At 34.7% G+C, this 16,334-nt stretch overlaps 1 protein-coding gene across 1 annotated transcript; it reads right to left on the bottom strand.

The window, feature by feature from the left end:
* Positions 1 to 14,570: 14,570 nt before the first annotated feature.
* Positions 14,571 to 15,885, bottom strand: LOC107765198 (uncharacterized). Its single transcript, XM_016583816.2, has 2 exons — positions 15,515 to 15,885; positions 14,571 to 15,066 (listed from the first exon to the last, which is right to left on the bottom strand). The coding sequence occupies exons 1-2, from the start codon at positions 15,803 to 15,805 to the stop codon at positions 14,815 to 14,817; spliced, it is 543 nt and encodes a 180-aa protein (XP_016439302.1). The 5' UTR covers positions 15,806 to 15,885; the 3' UTR covers positions 14,571 to 14,814.
* Positions 15,886 to 16,334: the final 449 nt, after the last annotated feature.

Raw genomic sequence — 16,334 nt, 5'->3', positions numbered from 1 at the left:
ACTCCCGTTGAGACCCCTAACACCTCTCTCGCAGCCTCTCTTATATAGTTTGCTGTCGTTGATCACATAGAGTTCGCGTCACCACTGCTCCTCCAAGCTCCCATAACCGACAACCGCCCTTCCCACTCTTGAGCTTTGTCCTTAGTTAAGGCTCCCCACCTGATTCTCGGTGTTCCTCGACCTGACATTTTCCTCCTCTTCACCATAATACCAACGTCCATCACCAAGAGCCTATGTCGCGTCACAAGTATCTCACCTGGAATCACCTTGCAATCCTTGCACAAGCCTCTGTCGCGCCTCCTGAGGAGGAGATAGTCAATTTGAATCTTCGCCACTGCATTTTGAAAAGTAACCAAACGCCCCTCCCTCTTCGGAAAACAAGAGTTAGCAACCACCAACCCAAAAGCCTTAGCGAAGTCCAGTAACGAGGTTCCTCCTTCATTCCTCTCCCCAAAACCAAAGTCTCCATGCACTTCGTCATACACACCTGCGTTCGACCCAATATGGCCATTGAAATCCCCTTCTATGAATAACTTCTCATTAGGTGGTACCTGATGAATAATCTCATCCAACCCCTCCCAAAAGCGTCGTTTAACCTCCTCATCGAGGCCCATATGAGGCGCATAGGCACTAACGACGTTTACGGTGCACTGAGCAACCACCAACTTAATACTCATCAATCTATCATTCACTCGTCTAACCTCAACAACATACTCTCTAAGTTCCCTATCCATCAATATACCCACTCCATTCCTACCCTTCTGGGTTCCAGAGTTCCAAAGTTTATACCCATCTGCGTCCCTCGCTCTCGACCCTGCCCACCTTGTCTCCTGGAGTAAATGAAAAACTGATTAATACTCTTTTTGAACTATTCACATACTATTATATTTCAATCTTTTTTATCCTTGAAAAGTTTCCTTCGCTGCTTTTTGTTGTCGTTTTACGTACTAATATGTTTTCCCTCATTTTTAATGAATTTTTCATATCGGTTTAGAATTTAATATTTGTTCTTTAATTCTAATGATACAAATTTAGATAGAGTTGAATAAAAAATGATGAATCCTCTACTAAATAAGAAGATATAAAGAAATTAAAACGGTGAATTCTAATTTTAGAGTGATAGAAAACACTATCAAGGTATCTTTTTTACAACTCTTTTCTTATTTAAGTTCCGCTTAAATTTAATGTTTAACAACTGTTGCAGGGTATGATGAATAACAAAAAACAAATGAGAATTCAAAGTTTTTCATTTTTTGGATTAACCTTGGCGAAGCGTGAGAAAAAAAAACAATAGAAAGGAAAAAAAAAAGTAAAAGAGAAACTATCAACGGCAAATATATCGAAAACAATTACTCAATTCGTGTCAAATTATCTCGTGGTAACTAACTGTCTCAAATTATATATTTCTCTATTTATCCTTAGTAGAATTATGTTATTAATGACGACAACGAGTAAATATTTAATGAAAATAGATTATAACTTAAACATAAGTAAGGGTAAAATTAGTCACATACCCTTTCTAATTAATAAAAGAGGACATAGAAAATTTAATAGCTTTTACTGAATAGGAGAATTAAGAGGGAAATTAATTAAGGAATAATATAAAAGGAGAGGAGGGGGATAGTAAAAGGAAACAATGGAAAATGGAAAACAAATAGCCAAAAAAATAAATAGGCCAGCCAAATAAACAAAGGAAGTCAATGGAGAGATACAACTTGAAATGTCACTTTTCTCATATTTTACTATTTTTAGTTTCAACACTTCTCATTTTATTTTCTCCTTTTATTTTATTTTTATTTATCTTAATTGAATGTAATATTTAGAAGAAAAAAGTTTTACAGTATCATCTAAAGGATCAACAATCAACAAACAGAGAGTTTGCCTTAGGCTTTCTATGTTGTTAAGTTCCACCTTTTTATTAGTATAAATATACAGGTCATGATTTGCTTTTACTTTTTCTTCAGTCTTTCTGAAAAATTTATCTTTTCCAAAATATTTTTGGATGTATAAATCTGTTTGGATTAGATTGTAAAAGAATAATTAAAGATATATTTACTATTTAAAGTAAAACATACCCTATTGTCATAAGAATAATTAAAGATATATTTACTATTTAAAGTAAAACATACTCTATTGTCATACATGAAATTTTTTATTTTTTCAAGCTCAATAAAAAATCATAAATATTACTCTTTTGTTTGAACTTATATGTTTTACCAGATTTATTTATTTAGTACTTTTTTCTTTGTATATCACATATCTTTTTAATTTATTTTTTTTTTTCAAAAAATGGTAAACATCATATAATATTTTAGAAATATATATATATACAATTTTTAGAGACATATATAGAAGAAGTAATTCATCTTTTCTATTTGCAAATTCTTTTCTATCTAAAGATTTTTGCAAGAAGGTCATTTCGTAAATTTACTATTATTTCTCAGCGTGAAGCACGGATAAATTTACTAGTTTCTTAACTAAATTCTTCAAGTTTGTCGCATAAGTATAAATTCTTTCATTGATGTTAATAACTCGTCAGTGTTCATGTATATTTTTATTTTTTTTTGAGAGAAAAGGAAAATACTTATATTAATATTAAGTAGGATCCCGAAAATTACATTCCATGTGTCTTTTAAAACATTTAAATTACGTATGCGTTTGGACATAAAAATTGTAATTTTTGACAAAAATAATATTTGGAGTTAAGTTGAAAAATGGTATTCGGAATTTGAAATTATATTTGGACATGCATCTCACATGAAAAGTTGTTACAGTTTTGTGAGTGAGGAGAAAAAAAACGGAACATTTTGAAAAAGTGGTCAAAACTAATTTTTGATTTTTAAAAAATTCATATTCAAAAAATTCCAAAAAAACTTGCAAAATTTCATGGACAAATACATTCTTTAAAAAAATATTTATGGACAAAATAGACCTACGTATACTAGCCAACCTACTACATACCCTTTGTCAATACCAATCAGCTGTCAAAACCGGTCAGCCCAGCCCAAGCCTCACGGGCTTTTAAATTTGGAGGGCTAGGCCGGCCCGGCCCGCCACATGAATAGGCCTTAAAATGGCCAGCCCAACCCGACCCTAAGAGGGCCACGGGCTAGGGCGTGCCGACCTTTCAATTTTTTTTAAGAAAAAAGAATTTCTTTAAATCCTTAAATATTTTTTTCGTGACATAGTCGATTAATCATGTAAATAACTTCTGTTTGCTTAGAGCGTAAAAAAAGACTTGATATTTAACGAGGAATCTCGTAATTGAAATGCAAATTCTCTATATCTCTAACTCTTCTTTTTTAAAGTTACATAGAATATCTTCTTAATGCTTTTCTTCATTTTCTTCGGATTCAGGGATTGCTTCAATAAGTTTAAATGCTGAGATTTTTTAATTTAGGATTAATATCATTTGTTGATTTCATCATTATAGACAATAAATTTTTTAAAATTCCTGAAATTTGCTAGTGGTCAATTGTTTTTTTTTGGTTATTCAAAAATGATCTTTTTCTATACTAAAGAGCAATTTAAATATTAATAGTATATTAAAGTAATCCAAACTGATCATTGGCCACTTAAAGTAATATTTTCTTTTGAAAATTAATTATTATTGTCCAACTAAAACTTTTCAAGTTCGTTATTAATTAAGCAAAAGAAAAACTAATTTATCATATTACATTCATATTAAAAATGTAAATTCTAGTTGATATGGAAGGGTAAATGAGCAATCTAGGGTTGAGGGTTGGGTTGTAAATTATAAGCCTCAATTTTAAATAGGCTCAAGAAATTCTAGCCCTACCCTACCCAACTAGCAGGCTGGGTTGGGCTGGCCTCACAGGCTAAGCCCATTTTGACGGCTCTAGTCTGCACTAGAAACCCAATAAAGCGAATGTAGCAAAATTCTCGAATCAATTTGCACGCAAAATTATTTTTAAGGGATTTTTACATTCCTATGTCATATAGTAAACTGTATTACCCTCAATGCTTAACTTTTAATATAATTACCTTTTATATACCTAATTACTATTTATGTACATTTTAGGGGGTTTAATGGTATTAATTAGTCTCCTAATTTAACTCTACCGTATATTCCCACTCCCCCCATTTTCTCTCTCCAAATCCCACCTCCTCACCCAGTATCAAACCATACCCCACGATTTCCTCTTCAATCACCCAATTTCTTCTTCTAAAACCAGTGAAAATCTGTAACCCCTCCACCATTGACAACTATTAAAAAGACATTGTTTGTTTGGATTGGATGTTGTTGCAAGGAATTGAGAATTCTCTCTACGTCTCTCTCTATCTCTCAATCCCAAATTTCAATAATATAAAGCAAAGGAAAAGAGAGCAGCAATTCCACCATTGACAGGCATTAAAAAGCTTTGAAGCTTTGAAACTTTGAATTCGAATTTGGTTTTTAAAAATCATTATTTATTAGGATTGGGTGTTGTTGCAAATAATTGGGAATATGATTTGGAGTTTATATCTCAATTTTGAGGGGTTTTGGTGAAGATTAGACTTGGATTTGGCTGAATTTCAGATTGAAACTCGAAGAAGAAGAAAAAGAAGAAGAAGACATGACATACATTATATTGCAGAAATTGTAGAAAAATTGTATTCAGTTGTTTATTTATTTTTCTTTAATTCATTTAACTATTGTATGAATGTTGAACAACATTGTATAAAAATTGTATTTAAGTGGTATTATATTGTAGTTGTATATAATTGAGTAGAAATAATGTACAAAAATTGTATTTAAGTTTGTATTTAAGTTTTATGTTATTGTAGTTGTATTTAACTGGGTAGAAATAATGTGTGAAGGTCGTAGATAAATTGTATAATATACAATTAGTTGTATGAAATTTATTTTTACTATGTATAAATCAGATACAAAATATACAAAAGACATATTGTATAAAAATTATATTTAAGTGGTGATATACTTGTAGTTGTATATAATTGAGTTGAAATAATGTATGAAAATTGTACATAAGTTGTAGATAAGTTGTATAATATATAATTAGTTGTATGAAATTTGTTTTTACTATGTATAAATCAGATACAAAATATACGAAAGACATATTGTATAAATTTTGTATAAAATTTGTATTTAAGTTGTATGTTATTGTAGTTGTATTTAAATGGGTAGAAATAATGTGTGAAAATTGTAGATAAGTTGTATAATATATAATTAGTTGCATGAAATTTGTTTTTACTATGTATAAATCAGATACAAAATATATAAAAGATATATTTTATAAAATTGTATAAAAATTGTATTTGTGTAATAAGGAATATGTATTCATTCTATCTATAGTATTCACTTATTTAACCATATTTGTACTACGTTTTATGCTAGCCGTCGAAATCTTCTTATTTGATTCAATTTGTGACTAACAATAATGTACGTGTACAAGTTTACAAAGGTAGATTTGCTTTTGATTCATTAACAAAAAAAATTATCCGCATTAAATTTTGGCTGAAATTTTTTCATGTTTAGAGATAAAAACAAGAAAAATGACAAGCAAAAATCTTCCAGATTGTTCTCGTTCCAGATTCCTTGTTTCTTATGTCTTTTTGCCCATGAGTTCGAATTCACATGATTTTTGTTAATACTTGTGGTATTACGACTCGGATTTCCTACCCTCGGGAGTCATAATGGCGCCTACTCATAGAAGCTAGGCAAGCCACGAAATTCAGAGCTCTTTAACTCATTTGTTTTAATCTTTTTAACAACTTGCATTTAACAAGTGATAAACATTAAATAACAGCGGAAAGGCAATAAAGAAGCAGTAAAGTCACAAATAACATGAAATGGTAAAAGCCTAAAGAAGTATCCCCAGCAGAGTCGCCACGCTGTCGCGCCCCCTTTTTCTCGCGAAATCGGGCTTGTGACATTTGGGAGGACAACTCGTTCCCTTTTGGAATTGGGTTTTGGAATTTGAAGAGTTGCCACCTAATGATTAAGTGCATTAGGACACTAAGAAGGGTTTGAGTTTGAAGAACCAGAGTTTGGGTAAGGACTAGAAATTATCTCGAGGGGAAGGTGTTAGGCACCCCTCAAGATCCACTAGTGTGGTTCCCGGCCATGTTATAATTGTGAATTCACATAATCAAATAAACAATTAAGGGCCTCAATAGAAGGATATTTTCACATAATATTGCAAATAAATTGAAAACTTTTGAGGAACAGTAAAAAGGGCAGAAATTTATGAAAGATTTAAGCAATTCTAGAGAAAGCAGATAAGGACAGGTAAAGGGAGGGAGGTCCTAGGTTTATGATTAATATGGATCACGTCAATGCAATACCCGGTAATCACTCCTCAAAAGAGGGGTTACACGTAGTATTAGCACACCGATCATCATATCCATATCTACCCTTCCCAACCCGTTAAGGTATTAAGGCACAGAATGGTATCGTTGCTTATTGCATGCTATTAACCGTCCCGATCCTATTAGCCCCGGAGGCATTCAGACTACTAATTCTAAAGGGGAGGGAGTTGAGGCTGTTCCATATTTTTCAAAAGGATAAAAATCTAGGCGACAAGCAATAACAAATAGCAGTTAAAGGGGGAACAAATAGCAGTTAAGGCTCAAGTAGGTCTCCTTATTCAAAGCAGCAAATTATTTAGCATGACTTACAAGTACTGGTTATGGTCTGAATTTAAAGCGTTAGGGAAGGCTGATTCATCACATATTTCTCAGATGAGGAGTTCAAATTAGCCTTGTCTAGATGCAGTTATCAAAGACTGATGCAGTTAATTAATCACCTAATAGTTTGCCTAAGTGAGGCCAATAGGCATGACATCTAATAGAGCTATATTGATTTTAAGGAAAAAGTTTACTAGTTTTATAAAAAAGGATCTGCAGACTTTAAGACTGGTTTTAGATTCAAAACGGGACTGGTTCAGTTGATTTATTCCTATAGTCATGATCTCTAAGTGTCATTAATTTTTTTTATAAAAAAAGTTACATAAATGCAAGAACCCTATTGCCATAATATCTAGAATGGATTGGTTATTATTAAGCCTAAGATTGTTTGCCTAACGGCGGGTATATGCGAAAGTGCAGAAAAACTTATAGGCATGTTTTCTATATGCAGAGCCTATAGGCATAATCTCTAAGTTGCAGAACTTATAAGCATGTTTTCTAAAATGCAGAAATGCAGGACTTATAAGCATGTTTTCTAAATGCAGATGAAACAATCTTATAGGCAGAATTTCTAAATGAATAATGAAACAATCTTATAGGCAGAATTTCTAAATACAGATATATAAACGAAACATGTTGTGATTGCAGAAATAGAACTTAAAGCATGATATCTACCCCATATTCATAACATGAGAGACCCTCCCCCATTTTTACTATACACCCCATAGTTATTACAAATCATTACAGACCCGAGTGAATCAGAAAGATAAGTAAAATTACATAAGAAGTTCCAGATACATATAAATAACCTAATTCAGACTCGAAATTCAACTATATGAGATAAAACAACTTCCACCATCAGATTTCCAAAAAACTTTCTCATATTTGGAGTGTGTCAAAGTTCCCAAGAGTCTCAAAGGGACTTTGGGCAAGGCTTACACCCCAAAATATTGTGGAATTAAGAACATAGTGCAGTGTGGAAATGCCAGCCCTCAGATGTCCAAGTTCAGAGGGAACTCAAGGTCCCAAAGCAAGGCTCATAAGAGAGGGGCAGAACTTAAGAGTCTAAGAATAAGTGTAAGTGCACAGGGGGAAAGGAGTCAGGGAGAGACATGGCAGGCTAGTGGTCATGCCCAGTAATTGGAATGCTGGCACACCCCTGACCAACCTGCTAGCCACACATTGAGTGTTAGGATCCATTGTGGATCAGGTTATGACCTAGGCAGTAATTAGGATACTGTCAGGCCAAGACCTTAACTCAGGCGTATAGAAGGGAATATGGGTAGGGATTCATAACAGAAACAGAAGCAAGGAAGAAAAATATTTAGCACAAATTACCGAACATGAGCAGTAAAGTAAACAAAAAGTCTAAAACTGTAGAGTGAACACATAGGGGTGAGGCAGAAAATTAAATAAAAGACATACCAGTTTCAAAGGAAAATAAGTAAGAAAGCAGTAGCCTTGAGAGAGCCAAGTTGCAAACAAAGTAGTTCCAAAAGATCTCAAGCAAATCCAAGTATTGAATTCAAACAGTATTGCAAGACAGTAAGTAATCAGAAGTGTTTTTGTTCGTGTGTATTTCAGTGTGTGTAAAGAGGGAAGACTAGGTCTCTATATAGTTTTGAAAACAAGTAATACATAGGCAAAGGATGCACAAACATGGAAATAACAATCAATTAGTGTCAATTAAGACAACTGAAATCCTTTAATTAGGGAGTCTAGTTCAAACGGTTAGTCAAGACAGAATAAGGAAAGAAATTAGTTCAATAGGGCTGGGTTAGGGCAGAGAAACCACATAGTGCATAAACAAGGTCAAATACATAGTGGGTAATTAAGGAAAGTTGGAATAATAGTGTATTTATAAAGTAAAAATAGGGCATCAGTTCGAAAATCAATTAAGAGGATCTCGGATCCAATTGTAATCATAGGGAATCAAGGTAATAAAGGAAAGAATCATATAAGTATAGAAATAATTCAAACATTGGTACAGAATTACAGAAGGAATACACGAGACCATGTATTTAAGGAAAACATCACAAGCATAGAATTTCTACACAAAAAGATCAAAATAAATAGCCAGTAGGGTAAAGGAGGTTCAATCGAAAGAAATCATTAAGGAATCATTAACCTTATTAAAAGGGATTTCGGAATCAATCACTTGGTTGTGAAAACCTTTTGAAAGAGGAGTTTTTCTCATATATAAAGTACCTAAATCAAAAAAAAATTGTTTACCCTAGAAAAGAGTTACTGAAAGTTTCAGAGTCACAAACAAAAGGATTCAAGTTGGATTACAGGCTCATTGCGAGTCTGCAAACCTAGGGTCCCAAAGTGGAACTCTAGTGCCACTTATCAAAGAAAATTCCCAAATCTTTAGGGTTTCAAATAGAATCAGAGGTGAGAAATCAAAGTCATTGAGAGAGGCTTAGAAGTCCCTTTCAAAGGCTTGTGAGAGGCAAACATACACAAACGAATTCAGAAGAAAGAGAGGCTACGAGTTTTAAACAAAGCAGGTAAAAACATGCTTATCAGGAACATCAACAAAATTTAGTAAGGGGAAACAAAATCAAAGAGCTCAAACTTAAACACATATAGCAAAGAATGAGGAACAACAAACCGAGTTAACATATGAGCAAGAGAGTGACAAAAAGAACAGAAAGGTCTTTCATAATCAGAAAAGAAATAAAAGAGAGCAAACTCGAGAATAATAAGAAATAAACATACGAGCATAAACACATATAAAGAGAGAACAAAGGAGTCAGAAAACATTTAAAGAAACTTTCCAGAAACCCTAAAAATCGAATTTGAACGATATTGAAAAGGAAATTTTGGGGGGAAAATCTTAAGACGTCAAGTAAAGACTAGGCATGGCACAGATCTAAGAAAAAATTAGTAAGTATAGAACCTTAGACGGCTTAAAAACAGCAGAGAAGACCATAGAATGAGAAGGTCTTGAGGAAAGTCGGATCCTGAGTCGAAGAGACTCATATAGCTCGAATACGCCGGAAAATGGCCGGAGAGGCCATAGATCTTACAAATATGAGATAGATCTAAAGGAAGCCATTGAAATCGGCCTTCAAACCTCGAGTGGCTTAGGTTTAATGGTGAGAGAGAGTGAGCACAGGCCATCCATGGCCAGGAATGCCATGGATTCCGGTGGAAACATGACAGAAGTATGTGGGAATTCATTAGGATTTCGGGGAGGGCTAGAGAGGATTTGGGAGATGAAAAGAGTTCAAAGGCGGTGTCTTTAATACAAATGAGTTAGGGTTAGGGGTATGGGAATTAAAAAAGGAAAGAACGAATCACGACCGTTGATCATTTGCCATTGATCAAAATGATCAACGGCCAGGATTAAAGGGGAGACTGGGCGGGTCTGAAAACGGGTCAAGGGTTGGGTTAAAATTGGAACTAGGCTGGTCCGGTTGGGGTTAGGATTGGGTCAATTTAAGGGCTAAAATTGAAATAAAATGGGGCTAAATGTTAAATAGCCAGTTTTTCCTTTTTATTTATAAGAAATAGTAATAATGACTTTAAAGTAAATTAAAAGTACTGAGCCAACAAATAATATATAAATATCAATTTAAAAATACTGGAACAAATTTTACAATTATAAAATGCTATTTATCTTAAAGTAGACTATAATTGCAATTATATGCAATTTAGTTTTAAAAAATACTAAATAAATTTATAAAAATATGCAAAAATCATCTTAACTATTTTTTGGTATAAATATGGGAATAAAATAAATTATTCACCAAAATTGATGATTTTGGGAATAATTATGGATTTTGTACTGCTAAAATAAATTGATTTTAAAATCTTTAAAAATTAGAAAAAAAATACCAAAACTCTTGGGCATGCTTATATGTATATGCTATTTTGAAAGTATTTTGTATATAAAAATACATAGGAAAAAATTGGGTATCAACAATCACAACATTCACGGACTAACTATGATTACTACATACAAATATTTGAAAGAAAAAAACACCATATGTCTTGGATACAAGTGATACAGAACATAATAAAAGATAGAGGAGACGTCGGGGTCTGCGGACACCTGCAGGACTACCTCAGAATCTCGGTGGACTGAAGGCTGGCTCGCCTATTGCTGCTGACCAAGCACTTCTCTGGTAACTGCACAGAGTGTAGAGTGTAGTATCAGCACAGCCGACCCCATGTGCTGGTAAGTGCCTGGCCTAACCCCGGTGAGGTAGTGACGAGGCTAGGACCAGACTCCAGATAAACCTGTGCAGTTATATAATATACATCGAAAAAATAAACAGGAAATATGCAGTTTAAAAGAGGGGGGGACATGCTTCGGGGAACGTATCAAATTTAGCAAAAACTAAATAGAAATCTGGAAGGATAGTACAATATTTACAACAATACAACAACACTACTGTTGCGGTGCGCAACCCGATCCCTTATCATTTAACACTGTTGCGGCGTGCAACCCAATCCACATATATAACTGTTGCGGCGTGCAACCCGATCCAATATAATATAATAATAATATTGCGGTGCGCAACCCGTTACAAATATACAGTCAACAATAATCATAATAGGGTTCCGGCAAGGGATCAACAATAAACTACATTATCCCGGCAAGGGAACTCAACAGTACAAATGTCTACGTCCCAGCAAGGGAGGATCAGCTATAACCAATCTTAACTCAACTCCTACTCATCTCAGTTATCACCATTACTCAATCATAAGTAAATTCCACAAGAATAATTAAGTTTTTGCTAAATGTCAAGAATTCATCCACTAAAACATCCATAGTATCATTTAAGAATACAACAAGTATCAATTTAAGACTCACGGTCATGCTCGACACCAACGTATAGATACTCGTCACCATGCCTATACGTCGTACTCAACAAGAAGCAATTAGCAAATAGGACTCAACTCCTAATTCCTCAAGCTAAGGTTAGACCAGACACTTACGTCGATCTTCCACGACCAACTCAAGCCTCAAACACCGCTTTTCCTTTCAAATTTGGCTCCAACCCAATCGAATCTATACATAATCGACTTAATAACATCAATAAATGCTAAATAATCCAATTCCAATGCTTAATTATAGCTTTCTAATCATTCTTCCCAAAAATCTAAAAATCGATCCCGGGCCCGCTTGATCAAAACACGAGGTTCAGACCAAAACCCGATCACCCATTCACCTACGTGCTCGAATATGTAATTTGTTTTCAAATTCGACCCCAAAACGAGGTCTAAATCATAAATAATCAAAAGCCTTAATTCTACCCAAATTCCTAATTTTCTACCCTTAATCACATGTTTTAGGCCTAGAAATCTAGTGGGTGTTGATAAAAATGGAAGAAAACAAGTTAAAGATTACTTACCCAAGAGATTATGTTGAAGAAATGCTTCAAAAATCGCCTAAGAGCTTTGGAGAAGAAGAGGTTTGTGAAATTTTGCAAAAATCCTGTAAGTGTTCTGTTTTTTAGACTTCTAAATAACTGGGCAAAATTACCCTTCGCGTTCGCGAGAGACTCATCGCGTTCGTGATGAGTCAGGCCTGAAGACCTTCGCGTTCGCGACATAAGGCTCGAGTTCGCGGAGCTTTAGCCACTCGAGCCCTCGCGTTCGCATCTAACGGTTCGCCTTCGCGTAAGACAACTACCCCACCCCCTGCCCAGGCCCACTTGGCCTTCGCGTTCGCGTGGCCACGATCGTGTTCGCGAAGGGATAACCCCCCACTGCCTCGCGTTCGCGACCTTTGCTACGCGTTCGCGTAGAAGGAAATTCCTTCAGTAAACATTAATGCATCGCGTTCGCGTGGGTTCTCCCGCGAACGCGAAGAAGAACACATCAGTACACCAGATCAGTTGTATCTGTAATTTTTCTTAAGTCCAAAACTTCCCGAAACACACCCGAGCCCTCGGGGCACCTAACCAAATATACGTATAACTCAACAACATCATACAAACTTATCTGTGCGATCAAATCGCCAAAATAACCTCAATAACAACGAATTAAACCTCAAAATCAAAGATTTTCCTCAAACTTCGTAAAATATCAACTTTAGCAATCTAGGTCTGAATCACGTCAAATAACTCCGTTTTTTACCAAATTTTACAGAAATGTCTTAAATCATATATAAGACCTGTATCGGGCGCCAGAACCAAAATACGGGCCCCATATCATCATGTTCTAATCAAATTTCCTTAAACAATTTCAGAAAACAATTTCCTTTAAAAATTCATTTCTCGGACTTGGGACCTCGAAATTCGATTCTGGGCATACGCCTAAGTCCCATATTTTCCTATGGACCCTCCGGGACCGTCAAATCACTGGTCCGGGTCCGTTTACCCAAAACGTTGACCGAAGTCAAATTAACTCATTTTATAGCCAAATTTTATCATTTTTCATAGATTTTCATATTTAAGCTTTCTGGCTACGCGTCCGGACTGCGCATGCAAATCGAGGTGATGATAAATGAGGCTTTCAAGTCCACGGAAGCATAAAATTTCGTTTTAAAACAAGTGATGACCTTTTGGGTCATCATGTGGCAATGGCTATAACGATTTTTTACGTTTTCTCCGTCAGAAAAGCCCTATTTCCCGTAACATCAGAAAATTAGAGAAGGAAAGATCCACCGAATTGTGACATATGAGTGAAAACATAAGAAAAAAGAAGATGAGGAAAAAAAGAAGAGAAAAAGAGTGTAACTAAATCCCTTAACTGAAAGCACTAATAATGAATTGGGAGCCTTTTAAGGTGGAATGTATATATTTTGTAAATAAAACTTGTATAGATAGAATAATTTACTAAACATGAACATTTAGGGTAATATAGTTTACTATATGGCATAGGAATGTAAAAACCCCATTTGTAACATATACCATGTATCTTTTCGTAAGTACAAAAAACAAAATTCATATGCTTAAATAGATAGAAAAAAATCACATACCTTTATTTGTCATATTTCACTTCTTAAAATTCTTAACTAATATTTTAAAATATATATTTTCATCTTTATTAAGATGGAAAAGACTGCAATTTGTGTAGTACTATTTTTAAATATTAAAATTTTAATATTTTAAATATTAAACTAATCTAATTTAATTTGACTTCAAAGAGTAATTAAATCAACTCTAAAAGGAAAATATTTTAACCAGATAAACATAGACAAGAATTAAAATGGGATGGAAAAAGTAACTTCTCTTGAAATTCTAGCTCTCGTTTCTGACTTCATCAATTGCTACTGAATTGGTACCAATCCCCTAAATTATAACCATTGACCTATTAAACCAAATGAAAAAAAAGGGAGGTTTTGACTTCCAATCTCTAACTATCTAGAACATTGTTTTTACACGTCCTAGGAAACACTTCCTGGGAAGACATGCACAACACATTCCTAATTTTACAAATTGAGGTGAAAATATCCAATTCTTATATATATATACTCCCTCCGCTTCGCTTCAATTTATGTGAACCTATTTCCTTTTTAGTCTGTGCCAAAAAGAATAACCCCCTTCCTTATTTGAAAAAAAATTACCTTTACACAATTGATTCATAGCCACACAAAATATATGTGCCTCATTTTACACCCCAAGATCCAAAGTATTCTCTCTTCTTTTAAACTTCGTGCTCAGTCAAATGGGTTCACATAAATTAAAACGGAGGGAGCATATAAAGAGAGAGAATGTTGATTCTGGGACGGTTGGTCTTATATATATTCTTAGACACAGTACATCACTTCATATTCTACAAAAGTCAAATATATAATGAAAGCAAATACTAATACAAGGTCTAAATAGGATAGAATCATTATCCACTACTGAAGAGTGTTTCTCTGCGTCAATTTAGGGCTGCAGACAATTGCTCGATTATACAAACAGCACCAAACTGGAGACAACAAAACGCAGCTAACATTGACAGTCATAGAAGAATTGAAAGCAACAAAGACAAGACCCTTAAAATACCTAGAAAAGAACATACTTTCAGTTTTTGTTCTTAAACTTACACCACCACCTGTTCTACGATCAACCAAGCAAGCATATGCTATAAACTGCTACAGTATATACCCATAAGCGAAAACCCACTACCATGCATATAAGATAAAAGGATAACTTAATTCCCACACAAATACAACATTCTTATTTTCATAATTCCACTTAACTACTTTTATTGGATCTAATGATTATGATTATGGTGACCAGGCAACTTCTCCTTTATCTTCTCCATCATACTCTTCTTCTCATGCTCATGGTGCTCTGGTGCAGTACTAGTAGACATCGCACTCGTTGTTGTTGTCGTTCCCGTACTGTGTTTGTATTGTTCTTCCTCCTTCGACTCCTTGTGCTTCCCAATGGTTAATTTCTCCTTTATCTTCTCTTTCAGACCTTTCTTCTTCGGCCTCCTCCCACCTTGTCCGTCATCCTCTGACTGCACTCGTTAAATATTATATTGAATAGTACTGTTAGGCCATACCAATAAATTAGTACTCAAAAAGCAAGGGAGAGATCGGACTGTAGACTATCAAGGGGAGCTTTTAAACTGGACATGGTACTCCGAAAAGCCGAAGAAAAAAAGAAGCAACTAAAATAAAATTGTAATACGTGAAAAATATAGTACGTATATGTTTATCAGTAATGGACTAATGGCTTCAAACAAATATTCTTACGATATCATAAGGTAAAACTGACCTACGCTTAGAATAATAACTAGTTAATTAACACAAGTTAATTTGCATTAGTCATAGTATAAAAATTCTTTTCACAGTATAAGAAGACGGAATTTCATCAAGGTCTATATAGAATTTTAAGACAGAAGGTATAAAGGAAAAAATAGGATGAGAAGTCATGTTTGAGATGAGAAATATAAGAAATCATACAGAGCTAGAGCTTGAACTGCCGGACCGGTGGAGCTCCTCCTGCTCTTTCTCCTCCTGTTGTTGTTTCTCCTCTTGTTGTTGCTGTTCTTTTCGCAGCTGCTGTTGTTGCTCTGACTCTGGCTTCTGGTGCAGTATTCCACCAACAGTCGTCGGAGCAACACCAGAGCCGGCAGTAGTGGCAACCCCAGTAAGGTGCATGGGGTTACCATGCTCATCGGTCAGCTGAACCGGGTGTCCATATTGGTCTGTCAGCTGAATTGGATTTCCATGCTCATCACGTAAGTCTGCCATATTCTCACGATATATATTCAAAGATAATTGAAAGGGAGATGGAATAAAACGGATATCAGTACTTCTTTCTTGTTTAGAAAAGCTAACTGCTGATTTTAAAAGGAAAACATAGTGTAAAAAACGGTGGAGCAGCAGCTGTTTCTGCATGAGTGCGTTTAACTAGATGGTTACACGTATGCAGGAATAGCATCGCGTAAGCTGCTTGGTGCTGCCACGTAGGAGTTTTAGGACACGTCTTTGGTGTAAAACGACAATAGAATTTAGATTGAGTCGTTTCGAAAGCATCATCTTGATTCTGCTCAATTAGACCGCTAGAGGACAATACGGTTCTCTATCTGTTACAACTACTAGACATAAAATGTATATTAGTACATGACGTTGTTATATGAGATATGCTATAAAAACTATCTAAATAAAGTTTTGCAGGTCACATACCTTCCTATGGTTAATTTTGGCAGTTTTATGTAATTTAATTTATTATTGCAGGTCACTAACGCTTCTAAATCATCATCTTTTGTTATAGACAAAA

Source organism: Nicotiana tabacum, chromosome 7 (assembly GCF_000715075.1).
Source record: "Nicotiana tabacum cultivar K326 chromosome 7, ASM71507v2, whole genome shotgun sequence".
NCBI classification, from domain to species: domain Eukaryota; kingdom Viridiplantae; phylum Streptophyta; class Magnoliopsida; order Solanales; family Solanaceae; genus Nicotiana; species Nicotiana tabacum.
The sequence above is the reverse complement of the archived record's forward strand: the minus strand, read 5'-3'. Positions and strand labels throughout refer to the sequence as shown.

Bases quoted from the DNA above. Each gene is read 5' to 3' on its own strand.
- LOC107765198 (XM_016583816.2), bottom strand. From the start codon at position 15,805: ATGGCAGACTTACGTGATGAGCATGGAAATCCAATTCAGCTGACAGAC. The intron at 15,067-15,514 runs GTATGATTTCTT...TAACGAGTGCAG, and splicing joins GCAGTTCAAGCTCTAGCTCT to TCAGAGGATGACGGACAAGG.